At 38.9% G+C, this 12,702-nt stretch overlaps 1 protein-coding gene across 2 annotated transcripts in view; it reads left to right on the plus strand.

Annotated features, from left to right (window-relative positions):
• Positions 1 to 12,412, plus strand: part of crata (carnitine O-acetyltransferase a) — a 14,021-nt gene extending 1,609 nt beyond the window's left edge. For both annotated transcript variants that reach the window (XM_085925871.1, XM_085925870.1), the window contains exons 2-14: positions 525 to 821; positions 941 to 1,059; positions 2,174 to 2,227; positions 2,650 to 2,815; positions 3,786 to 3,960; positions 4,150 to 4,328; positions 4,437 to 4,537; positions 6,399 to 6,518; positions 6,594 to 6,716; positions 6,888 to 7,023; positions 7,950 to 8,012; positions 8,213 to 8,350; positions 10,462 to 12,412. In XM_085925871.1, the coding sequence (XP_085781997.1) occupies positions 525 to 821; positions 941 to 1,059; positions 2,174 to 2,227; positions 2,650 to 2,815; positions 3,786 to 3,960; positions 4,150 to 4,328; positions 4,437 to 4,537; positions 6,399 to 6,518; positions 6,594 to 6,716; positions 6,888 to 7,023; positions 7,950 to 8,012; positions 8,213 to 8,350; positions 10,462 to 10,677 (1,887 nt within the window). In that variant the 3' untranslated portion in view covers positions 10,678 to 12,412. The remainder of the gene's footprint in view (positions 1 to 524; positions 822 to 940; positions 1,060 to 2,173; positions 2,228 to 2,649; positions 2,816 to 3,785; positions 3,961 to 4,149; positions 4,329 to 4,436; positions 4,538 to 6,398; positions 6,519 to 6,593; positions 6,717 to 6,887; positions 7,024 to 7,949; positions 8,013 to 8,212; positions 8,351 to 10,461) is intronic.
• Positions 12,413 to 12,702: the final 290 nt, after the last annotated feature.

A 12,702-nucleotide genomic window follows, 5' to 3' on the forward strand; every position in this document is an offset into this window, starting at 1 on the left:
ATATACTCACCTATATGTTGTCAGGAGGAATGTAATTTTTGTACCCCAAGAACACCAACAGAAGCACAACAACATATATGTGGTAACCACATGCACCACCTTGCTGTACTCCTAGATATGTGTCCTTTTTATAGATGAGCATCATAAACTAAATTTACAAGGGAGTGTGCATTGGAAGACAATGATTGAGTGTTTTGAAAGTTCCTAAGATATCCAAAGCAACTCTTCAGTTTGCTATGTACATGATCATTATGCAGATGTGAATGTTATTAAAATATTGCAATTGAGTGTTTTGAAAGTTCCTAAGATATCCAAAGCAACTCTTCAGTTTGCTATGTACATGATCATTATGCAGATGTGAATGTTATTAAAATATTGCGTGGACCAGTGCAAAACAGGTCAGAACATATACTGTGTTTTTTCCACCTCTTTAGTTAAAAAATGTCAATAGGAGTGGATGCACAAAACCGCCATGACAAATCAGCAATGACTTAAATGTTAAATTCTCTTATTTAATCTTCCAGGTAAAGGTGGGGATGACAAAACCCGGTGGCCTGGTAAAACCCTGCCACTTGATAAAGCCAGTTTCAGCAACCCGGATCACTGGGAGATACTTGACCCACCAGAAGGGGTTACCCAGTCTGCCTGTCCCCCCTCTGCAGCAGACATTAGAGCGCTACATCACAGCTCTGGAGCCCATAGTGGAGATGGATGAGCTGATGCACACAAAGGAACTAGTCGATGACTTTCAGAAACCTGGAGGTGTTGGTGAAAGACTGCAGAGAGGCCTTGAGAGGAGAGCGCAAAACACAGAAAATTGGGTGAGCTTGTAAAAAAACAAAACAAAAACAGTTGTACAATATTAATGGCTTGTTTAATGAGTGTTTATTTAAGGATCTATGTGGTGCGTACAATTTTAGGTGTTTCACTGTCTTTTTAGTTGTCAGAATGGTGGGTGCAGGTGGCTTACCTTGACTATCGTTTGCCGGTGGTGATCCATTCCAGTCCAGGGTTGGTTTTGCCTCGAATGAACTTCAATGATAAGCAGGGACAAATAAGGTGATCACACTTTGCCTAAACTATTACAATATAAATTATTGACAATTAATGTTTTGGAATTGTAGTGTTGCTTGAGAGCCCCGATCCAGCATGTTTTATATGTTACCCTGTTCGTGCACACCTTATTCAAGTGATCAAGAGTGTTATCAGACTTGTGCAAAGCTTGCTGATGAGCTGATCATTTGAGTCAGTTGTGTTGGCGCAGGAAAACATACGACAATGGTCAAAATTAATCGATTGATCATCAAATTAATCGACAATTGTTTAAAAAATTGAGTAAGGGTTTAAGAGCCATTTATTACCTTTGAATCGTCCAAATCCTGTAATGTCAGCCTCTCAACACCAATTATTCATTAGGTTTTTTTATTCATTCACAGAAACCAATGATCTTTTATGTTTAATCAAAAAAAGACATTTGCAACCATCTGGCTTTACTATAGAAAACAATAACCGCACCAGTAACTGAATCAGTTACTGGTGCGGTTATTTTACTGTTACTGGTGCGCTCAGAAAGCGCCTCTTGTGTAATATAGTTTAATTGTCCCTTTTTTTTTTTTAATCGATGAACAATGCCAAATAACCAACAATGGGGACAAAAGGTTTTGTAGTACACATCCACGCAAAATAAAATGTTATCAAAATAAATTCTAAAAATATTCAATACTGACAGCCCAACTGGATATTGAGGACCGGACTTGGAGACAGACCCCTGCTCTAAAAGAACCGACAGTGTGGTGTGGCTGTCTGCCTTGACCGGTTGGGTTTGAGCTGAAAGACCTAGCATGGGACAAATAAATTTCTCCACTTGACTGGAAAGTTTACTTTTGCTAAATTGTTCTCCTGTGGGCAGTGGGGGAGGGGTGGTGAGTACATGCATGACATATCACTTGCTTGCTCGCGTGGCATCAGTTGCCCGGGCATAGTCTTGAGCTATTGTTACAAAGGATTTCACTGGCATGTACCGGAAATAAATGATCATTAAACAGATATGTTTAACATTTATAGTTTAAATGTCAAGTGCCCACTGACTAATAAATGAATCATTTATTCATCTAGTCAACGTTGGTCATTTAACCACCCACGGGTTGCAATAACTCTTATTTTTGGTCAACAGGTTTGCTGCCAAACTGATTGCAGGTGTTTTGGATTTCAAGACAATGATTGATAAGTGAGCACATGCAATTAAGTATCTTTTGTTTTAATTCAGTTTTATGACAGAAAATATTTTTGTGGTTTTGTATTACTATAATATCCTGTCAACAATTAATAATTACAATACTTTTGTACATATAAAATTAAAATCATAATGCTATTGTAGAGATGACAATTAAAGCATCAGCAAGTGTACATTACTCTGCTTTATTAATGCCAAACAATTTCATACCCATACCAATTGTGTTTTTGGTTACTATGTTATTTTGGGAAAACATTCAGAAATGTATTGAAAATATTTATAATGTTATGAATAAATGTAACTTGCTGTTGTCTTAATTTGTTCTGTAATACATAATCGTCTATGCTTTCTACACACATTGTCATAAATGCTGTGTCCCGTTTGTTTTAATCAAAAGAGCTGTTGTAATACTGCAGTGAGACCATACCGGTGGAGTACCTGGGAGGGAAGCAACTGTGTATGAATCAATACTATGAAGTGCTATCATCCTGCCGTATCCCTGGCACAAAGAGGGATTCTGTGGTGAACCATGGAAAAAGTTCCAGACCCCCTAAACACATCACTGTTGTGCACAATTTTCAGGTGAGGAGCACAAATATGGTTTGTTGTCATCTGGATTTTGTCTACTTGACTGAGCAGACTCTTGACTCGTTGATGATCCTGGATGGTTCAACAAGCAACAAAAATCATATGCTGCTAAATATTACATTTATATTTGTTTATTTATTTATTTATATTTTTATATATTTAGTCAAAGCTAAAATCAAAACAATCATCAATTTGAACATCAGTTTCTCTTCTAATAAAGTAGGTCTACAAAAATACTGTATATTAAATTGGCTCTACTGTAAACTTAATTAGATGAATCAGAAAATGTAAATGTTTTGTTTTACAAAATTTAATAGACGAGGAAGGTCGTTTGATTGATTTAATTTATTGGCTATATTGAAACTCAGCAGAAAGCCAATTTGAGGTGTCAAAATAAAATAAATTCAATAATAAATGACAAATCACTTATAAAATTAAAACACAAATATAAGATACACTTAAACACAAATAAAGTTGTATTTGATTATTTGATTAATCGTTGGAATAATCAATAGGATAATCGATTCTAAAAATATAGTAACAGCCCTATAAAACTTCCCATCTCTCTGTCAGGCTTCACCAAGGATACAAAACGCAATAAAGCCCAATGACTTATTTCAATTATCATATTTAACACAGAGAAAATTAAAATATAAGAAAACAACACATGAAAAAAATCATTACGGGTAAAAGGGACGCCAGGTCAATGTGATTTTCAATTTTTCCAGTGTTGTGATCTGGGCCTTGAATTTGGTTCCCTCACTAGTTAGGCAGTTAGATGACTTACCAATGCTAGTTATTACTGTGTGTTCTGCATGACATGATTCTTTGATCGATATTTAATGCGCATTTTCTCTCACAAAATCAATCAGAAATGAGGATTTTTGTGCTAAACTACACTGAATATCTAAATGTGTTACATAACAGTCTCTCTCTCTCTGTCTCCCTCTTATTTTGAATTTAGTTGTTTGTGCTGGATGTGTACAACAGCGATGGCTCACCACTGACTGCTGAACAGCTCCGTGTTCAGCTCGAGCGGATCTGCAGCTCCTCTGAGAAGACCAACATGGAGCCTGTGGGCATCCTCACTACCCAACATCGTGACACCTGGGGCAAGATTTATGTTGACCTCATCAAAGGTAAGTGAGCTTAACCATACAATGTTAAACAATTGCCATTTTTACATGGGGAGGTCTGAACTATTGAGTTCTAATATAGACTCGTGAGCAATGAAAAGGAAACATTAGGTGCTTAAAATCACATCATCAGCTCAAGTCCTCCACCTGGATTCCTTAAACTTGGATTTCATAATTGATTTGTTTATTTAGATCAGACCAACAAAGAATCCGTGTCGGCAATTCAAAGGAGCATATTCGTGCTGTGTTTGGATGGGCCAATGCCTCAAGTGCCAGAGGATGCTTATCGGAGCTGTGCGGCAGTGCAAATGTTGCATGGTGGAGGGAGTTTATGGAACAGTGGCAACCGCTGGTTTGACAAAACACTACAGGTGACATGCAATGCTAAAACTTGGCCTTCAGTCTAGAAAGCATGTTTACTTTAACATGAAGTGCTCTCAAATTATGTTAGTTGTAATGATGACAAATCTTTCTTTCAGTTTATTGTTGGGGAAGATGGGACATGTGGGGCCAACTATGAGCATGCCCCAGCAGAGGGCCCACCCATTGTAGCCCTGATTGACCATGTTGTGGAATACACGTAAGTACTTGTCTATTCATAAAGTTTGTCTTATTTGAGCCCCACAAAAAAAAAAAACATGAGCAAGATTTACTAGGTTTGCATGTGCAGAAACAGGCACAATTTTGCCACATACCGTATTTTTCGGACTAAAAGTCTGGGACTCATTAAAATCCATCAAAATCACATTACACCACCTGTGCCATAACTAAGGGTTGCCTGGTTTTAGCTGGTGGAAATTCTAGCCTACTTTCCGTCACCAAATTGTCAGGTGCACCAGGGGCATGTACCGTATTTTTCGAACTAAAAGTTGCTCTGGAGTACAAGTCGCATCAGCCATAGAATGCACAATAAAGAGAAAAAAAATATGTATATCGTCTGGTGCACCTTATATATGGATCAATTTATGAATTTGTTGATCCATACTTGTTGTACACAGTGCTCTGCCAAAATTTTCAGTACGTTTTAGTACGACCAGTACCGTATTTTCCGGACCAAAAGGCGCACCGGATTATAAGACGCACCTTCAATGAATGGCCCATTTTAAAACTTTGTCCATATATAAGGCGCACCGGATTATAAGGCGCATAAAATAGAAGCTATACTGCAACAAACTGCGGTTGACTAGGGTTGCTATATTCATCCACTAGCCAATAACCAATGGGCCGTTCATTGAAGGTGCGCCTTATAATCCGGTGCGCCTTTTGGTCCGGGAAATACGGTGTATATCAAATAACTATTATATAAACAAAAATATAGTCAAACCATCTGTGTCACTCCAAATCAATAAATCCATCGATCAAATTCTTCGTCCTTTATGTAAACGCCGCGTGTGCGCCGCTCCGCTGACGTTGGATTCGTCAGTTGCAGTTCAAATTATTCCACAGGCCCATATACAATATATAAACTATACAGCAAATAGATATCATATAAACAACAATTTTATCAAACCATTTGTGTCTCTCCAAATCATTAAATCGATCAATTGAAATCTTTGTCGTTTATGTAAACAATGCCACATGTGCGCCGCGCTGCTGACGTCGTCAGTTGCAGTTCAAATTAGCGAATAGTCGCTCGCTAAATCACGGTTCGTTTATCGCGGTTGCACTACATTGCGGATTTTAGAATTTTGAAGATTTGTGAATGATTTCACATATATGTCACTCCTGAGCATAAGTTGCCCCTCCACCCAAACAATGAAAAAAAAACGCAACTTATACTCAGAAAAATACGGTCGTTCAATTTTGATATTGTTAGAGAAGAATATGGTGAATTTAGCACACTAAATGTGATTTATCAAACCTCAGACAAATCGCTGATTTTGTGTCACTGAATATTTTCATTCATTCATTCATTTTCTGAACCGCTTAGTCCCCACGGGGGTCGCGGGCGTGCTGGAGCCTATCCCAGCCGTCATCGGGCAGTAGGCGGGGGACACCCTGAACTAGTTGCCAACCAATCGCAGGGCACACAGAGACGAACAACCATTCGCACTCGCACTCACACCTAGGGACAATTTGGAGTGATCAATCGGCTTATCAAGCATGTTTTTGGGATGTGGGAGTAAACCGGAGTGCCCGGAGAAAACCCACGCGGACACGGGGAGAACATGCAAACTCCACACAGGGAGGGCCGGAGGTGGAATCGAACCCGCACCCTCCTAACTGTGAGGCGGACGTGCTACCCACTTCTCCACCGAGCCGCCTTGTGTCACTGAATACCACATCTAAAAAACATGCACATTCCCTAGTGACATTTTCATGCTGATTTGGAGCTAGTCACAGTCATGTTCTATCACCTATGACAACACATGCAATTTAGAGCCTGATATGTGAGATTTTAGTGAATCAAGCCCAATTGTTTATATCATGTGTGAAAACAGGAGGAAGCCCGAGATGGTTCACTCTACCACAGTGCCTTTGCCTATGCCCAAAAAGCTGCACTTCAATATCACACCTGAGCTCAGCAAGGAAATTGAAGAGGCCAAAAAAAGCATGAATGCGTGAGCACTGAATTTTCTATTTCCTGATCAATAATTATATTCAAATTCCTCAGACTCCCATTGCTGTCTCTGCAGATTAGCCGATGACCTGGATATGAGGGTTTTTGTGTTCAGCCACTTTGGAAAAAATGTTGCAAAAGCCCACAAAATGAGCCCTGATGCATTTATACAGGTGGCATTACAACTGGCTTACTACAGGTATTGTGGAAAAAAAAAACCATACAATTCATCTTATTAACTGCTTGAGCAATTGAAACTAATAGCGCTTTGTAAATAAAATGTTTAATCAGGCCAGCTAAGCAAAAATCAGAAACTCAGAACTAATGTACCATCCATCATATTTATAACTTATTATTTTTTTCTTTGCAGGATGTATCAGCATTGTTGTGCAACATATGAAAGCGCCTCTCTGCGTATGTTTCGACTTGGTCGCACTGACACAATCAGATCAGCGTCGACTGCCTCCGCTGCTTTTGTGAAGTCCTTTGATGATCCAAACATACAGGTGTGATATACTACCAGTTCAGAAACCTTGTTCCAAGAGTCGTCACCTGACTCTGCTGGAGGAGTTTGGGTGTCCAAATGATTCTGAGAGTCAAGTTTTCATAAGATTTATGCCACTCATAGGGTCGACCACAGTAAATAGACAGACAAGGCATAGCTCATCTGTATTTTGGGTTTGGTAAAGTGGCACAACTTAGCTGAGCATCTTCTGCATTTTTTATTTTTAGTCGACATTAAGTGTCAGTACAAGGCAAAATGGCAGCCCCTTGATATTCACAAAATATTGAGAATTTTCCAGCTTGATTCAAATTTCACGTGCAATATTGCCATTTTTAATGACTATAAATCACACTTTATTCATAGTTTGGCTGGTCCTGTGACTTATACCCAAAATTCCCATTCGCTAATTGTGTTGATGGCAATGAATGAGTTCTGGTTGGATTCTAAACTTCCGCTTCTAAACTACAAAAATGTTTCAGAATCAAATGAATTAAAAAAATATACCTTAAGGAAAATCCTCAAATGAAGGGGCATCTAGTTGATTCAAAGAACATTCCTTATCGGAGCGCCTCCATTTTGAGCAACCTGTCCGAGTAGCTGTGATAGATTATTTCGGCGACATAATTTTTTGGTGTAAACACTGGCTTTCATGCATTTATCTGTATCGATTTTTATCGCCCCAGATCTGCCCTCCTGGTATTAATAGGGTCTGTTGGGTCCTTGGATGCCCCGTGTTTACCAGTTTATTTTTTATCTTGTTTTATGTGTTTTTGCCTGTGTAATTGCTTTATTAATACCTTTTAAAAATATCTTATACAAATGACATTATTATTATTATTAGGCAAGTATCTGTACAAAATTGAATCATTGTAGTGATGTACTGTGGGTAGTTAATCTAGAACACTGTCATCTTTTTCTCTTATGCAGAATACGGAGAAGGTGGATCTCTTGGAGAAAGCTGTAAAATCTCACAGGTCATATACTAACATGGTGAGTGATTGCTTTGCCTTCTCCATTCCCATTGAAAATCGTTTGTTTTCAGCATTGATTAGTTCTGGATGTTTAACTGATACTGTTGCTGTAGTATTTGTTTGACAGAGTCTGACAGGTAACATAAATGAAGGATAGGTGCAGCCCTAACTTATTTTGGCAACAATGCTATTTGTATCCATCTTCTTTGTCCTCGTCAGGCAATCAGTGGTCAAGCAATTGACCGACATCTACTAGGTCTGAAGATGCAGGCTGCTGAAGAAAAGATCTCAATTCCTGATGTCTTCAAAGATCCCTCCTATGCCAAAGCTTTGCACTACTGTTTATCTACAAGTCAGGTATACTTTGTTTTCTGAATATATAAAAAGGTCTTGGGTCTTAGCATATATCTTAAGACATCACTTAGTCTCTTGTTTTGCTATGCTGATACTACATACTGATACTGTATTTTCCGGACTATAAGTCGCGCCGGAGTACAAGTCGCACCATCCATAAAATGCATAATAAAGAAGAAAAAGACATATCTGAGTCACACTGGGGTATAAGTTGCATTTTTGGGGAAAATTCATTTGATAAAATCCAACACCAAGAACAGACATGTCATCTTTAAAGGTAATTTAAAATAAAAATAGAATAGGGGCAACAACAGGCTGAATAATTGCATGGTATACTAACGTAACATGACACATAAACAACAAACTGAGAACGTACCTGACATAACATATTAAGAGTTATTCAGATAACTATAGCATAAATAAAATGCTAACAAGTTTACCAAACCATCCGTGTCACTCCAAATCACTAACTCCAATGAAATCGTCATCCTCTGTGTCACTTTTAAACATTTCCGCTAACTCCGGAAGTACAAGATTCCAATCATTCCACAGGCCTAGAGCGCCCTCATGCGGTTTAGTGTGAAAATAACATGTGAAATGATATAATAATGTGTTAATAATTTCACACATAAGTCACTCCTGAGTATAAAGTCGCACTATGAAACTCGGCCAAACTATGAAAAAAAAACTGTGACTTATAGTCCGGAAAATACTGTAATTATTATTCATAGATATGGCCAAAGCCTTTTTTAAAGTGTTGTATATCAAGATCTGTTGTATATCAAGATCTGCAATTCCCGTCCAGGCACGATTGTTTGCTTCTTCATAGATAACATATTTTTGATTAATACATACAAACAGGGTCGAATAGTGAAGGGGGGAGGGGGGAACCACACCAAATACTACAAACCCAAATCGCAAATTACTTTGTTTTCAAACTCATCTTAAAATGTATCTTTAAAGATAAATGGCTAACATGGTTTGATCGAAAAAGAAATGCAGTGAACTAACTTTTGTTGGCTTTGCAACCGGTAAAAATACCATTGCCGAACAATAACAGCACCTCGGCATTACAGATACATAACACAACACATTGTAAGTTGCATTTCTAATTATTCCACAGACCCATATAACAATATATAAAGTATATTTTAAATAACTATCATATTAAAACAATATTATCAAACCATTTGTGTCACTCCAAATCATTAAATCCATCGATCAAATTCCTCGTTCTTTATGTCAACAACGCCGCGCGTGCGCTGCAGAGATCTAGTATATAACTATATTGTAGCGTTCACAAAGTACCAAGAAAGACGTGGGTTTGGTAAACGGCAATTTATTTAACAAAACAAGAGTTCAACGAGCCAACAACGACTGAACTTCCATCCACGGAGGTGAAAGAAAGCTCCGTAGAGTATGACCGGGCGTGTGTAAAAGCCATGTCCGAGCCCCATCCACCGTCCCCGGACAGCCTCCCGGCCGAGCGTCGGCCCCCGACTTCCATCCACGGAGGTGAAAGAAAGCTCCGTAGAGTATGACCGGGCGTTCGTAAAAGCCATGTCCGAGCCCCATCCACCGTCCCCAGACAGCCACCCGGCTGAGCGCCAGCCCCCGACTTCCATCCATGGAGGTGAAAGAGAGCTCCCGTTGAGAAGGACCGGGCATGCGTAAAAGCCATAATAGTTTTTCAAACCTTCTGTGTCACTCCAAATCATTAAATCCTTCAAACTGTTTGTCTTCCGTGTCACTTACAAACAAAGCCCCTCATGATGCCGGTAGTACGTGGGGCCCTTCGCCATCTTCGTCATCACGTGATCGAATCCTTTGCCCATTATGTAAACAACCGTCGCGCGGCACAGGTGACGTCACTTGCAGTTCAAATGACAGTAATCCCTTGCTACATCGCGGTTCGTTTATCGCGGTTTCACTACATCGCCGAGTTTTGAATTTTGAAAATTTGTGAAAGAAATCACATATAAGTCGCTCCTGAGTACAAGTCACCCCCCCCCCCAGCCAAACTATGACAAAAACCGCGATTTACAGCCCCAAACAATTACAGTATACTGTGCATGGCATATTTGGCCTTCAAAATACTTTCTTTTCTCCAAAAGGTGCCATCCAAGACTGACTGCGTCATGTGTTTTGGCCCTGTTGTACCGAATGGATACGGCGTCTGCTACAATCCCATGAATGACCACATCAACTTTGCGATTTCATCTTTCAATGGGTGTAAAGAAACAAATGCAGCCAGTTTGGCTCAAGCTGTGGAGAACGCACTTGTTGACATAAAGACACTGCTGGAACAAACACCAAGAGCCAAACTGTGATGCTGCCTCTAGATACAGACCAGGTTTAGTGAACACTGAAAAAACTTGAAGGATATGATCTCATTTCGTACTTATTAAAGATACATTTTTTAGAGATGTTCTTTGGCATATCATAAACCTTGTCCATCATTTTAACGAGTGTTAAATCATGCATGACTAGAATGAAATCACTTCAGCTTAATAAATAATGATTGTAGTCTGGCTGTTAAATCAAGGTTAAAGCAAAGTCAGCCATGGCGCAGTAAACTCAATTCAGTGAGATTTTTATTATGTCTGAAAACATTGCATGACTTTTATAATGTCTGAAAACATTGCATGACAAACAAAACAAGAAGTAAATGTCCTATATCAAATTATCAAATAGTTTTGTTTTCCCCTAGAGATTTTATTGTCCAGTTTTAAAAGAATCAAGACTGTGCCTTCATTTATGTTGTCACTTGACACTTTGGCCCATGCAGCACAGATGTTTACTTTGAATGGTCAGTCATCAGGTTTATTTTGTACAAGACAGAATGTAAATTGTATTATATAATTGTGTAAAGGTGTTTCTTTGACAAGTTGTGCCACATGAAATATTGTAATTAAAATATTTAATGATCTTTTGTAATATTTTATTGTAAAGGGACTTGGTTGTGTGCGTACTGCATCATTTTGCATCCCAAGTATTGTTGCAATTGGAAGTACGAATAAACCTAGAACGTACAGAATATCCATATGTTCTCGTCAACTACCTTAAACCAAGTCTTTACCGCATGGAAATTTAGCCTGTTCTTGGAAGTGAGATGCAAACAAAGTGGAAGGAAAGACGACTTCAGAGCCTGCATGAATAGATTAAGGCGAAAGTGTAATGGCTTTGTGATGATTTAACAATAACCATCCATTTTTTTATTATTTCTTTCACATTATGGTCATGGGTGAGATGGAAAGGATCCAAAGGAAACCCATGCATGATGCACTGCAAGAAGAAGGCTCGGGCTGAGATCGGGATCCCTAACAGTGGGCCAGGCATGCTAATCATGAGCAACAGCAACTTCAAAGGAAGTGACTTAAAATTAATGTGTGATGTCAGCGTTAAGTCCCTAAGCCAAATATTTGTGAAGGTGGAAGGGTCTGTGTTCAAGGCTTTACTTAAGGCAGCCATGTCCAAAGTCCCGCCAATTGCGGCCCGTGGTCAAATTTCATCAGGCCCGCAGCCTCTGATAAAATATTTAGTATGTGGCCCGCCGCCATTGTTGACCAGCGCTTTAATACACACGTACCAAAGCTATTTTATATTTATGCCGCAGAAATGTAATCTCGCGCGACCCGGCGTGATTTCACAGCGAGAACATGACTCCAGCTGTCTTGCTATGCGGAGCATGCGCAAGTCAAATGCGGAAATAAACCCGTTGTAAAAAGGGTACGCGCGAACCGGCTGCGTGAACCCTGTGTGAAATGTTCATGAGGCGAAAATAATTTTAAACTCATGTAAATTTAAGGTATTTCATACAGTTTGTTCAATGTTATCGTATTTTATGTATTACTTATAACTCCTGTTTAAAATGTTCATGAGGCGAAAATAATTTTAAACTCATGTAAATTTAAGGTATTTCATACAGTTTGTTCAATGTTATCGGACTCTTCAGATATGAATGAAAGGCAGAATTTGTGTTTTTAGAGTTGTTCACATCTGCCTGAGTGGCTTATATTTGGTTATTTTGTCATTTAAAAAATAAAGACAATTGGGAGAATGAAATGTGCTTTATAACAGTGTTTATTTGGATGAAATTGTAGTTAAAAAAATGTCCGAAAAAACTACTGGCCCCCGGGCCCCTTCACTTTATCAAATCTGGCCCTCCTTGCAAAACGTTTGGACACCCCTGACTTAAGGAAACTGCTCAGGAAGTATACCAATAGCAATTTTCATATTTCCTTCCATTCATAGTGACATTCAAACCATCGCATGACATAGCTGTCTTAACTACTGTCTTAATTACTATGTCTACAGTAATCACAGTGTCATGCTACACAGTAACTATGTAACCA

This window comes from Syngnathus leptorhynchus, chromosome 12 (assembly GCF_054491065.1).
Source record: "Syngnathus leptorhynchus isolate UIUO chromosome 12, UIUO_Slep, whole genome shotgun sequence".
NCBI lineage: Eukaryota > Metazoa > Chordata > Actinopteri > Syngnathiformes > Syngnathidae > Syngnathus > Syngnathus leptorhynchus.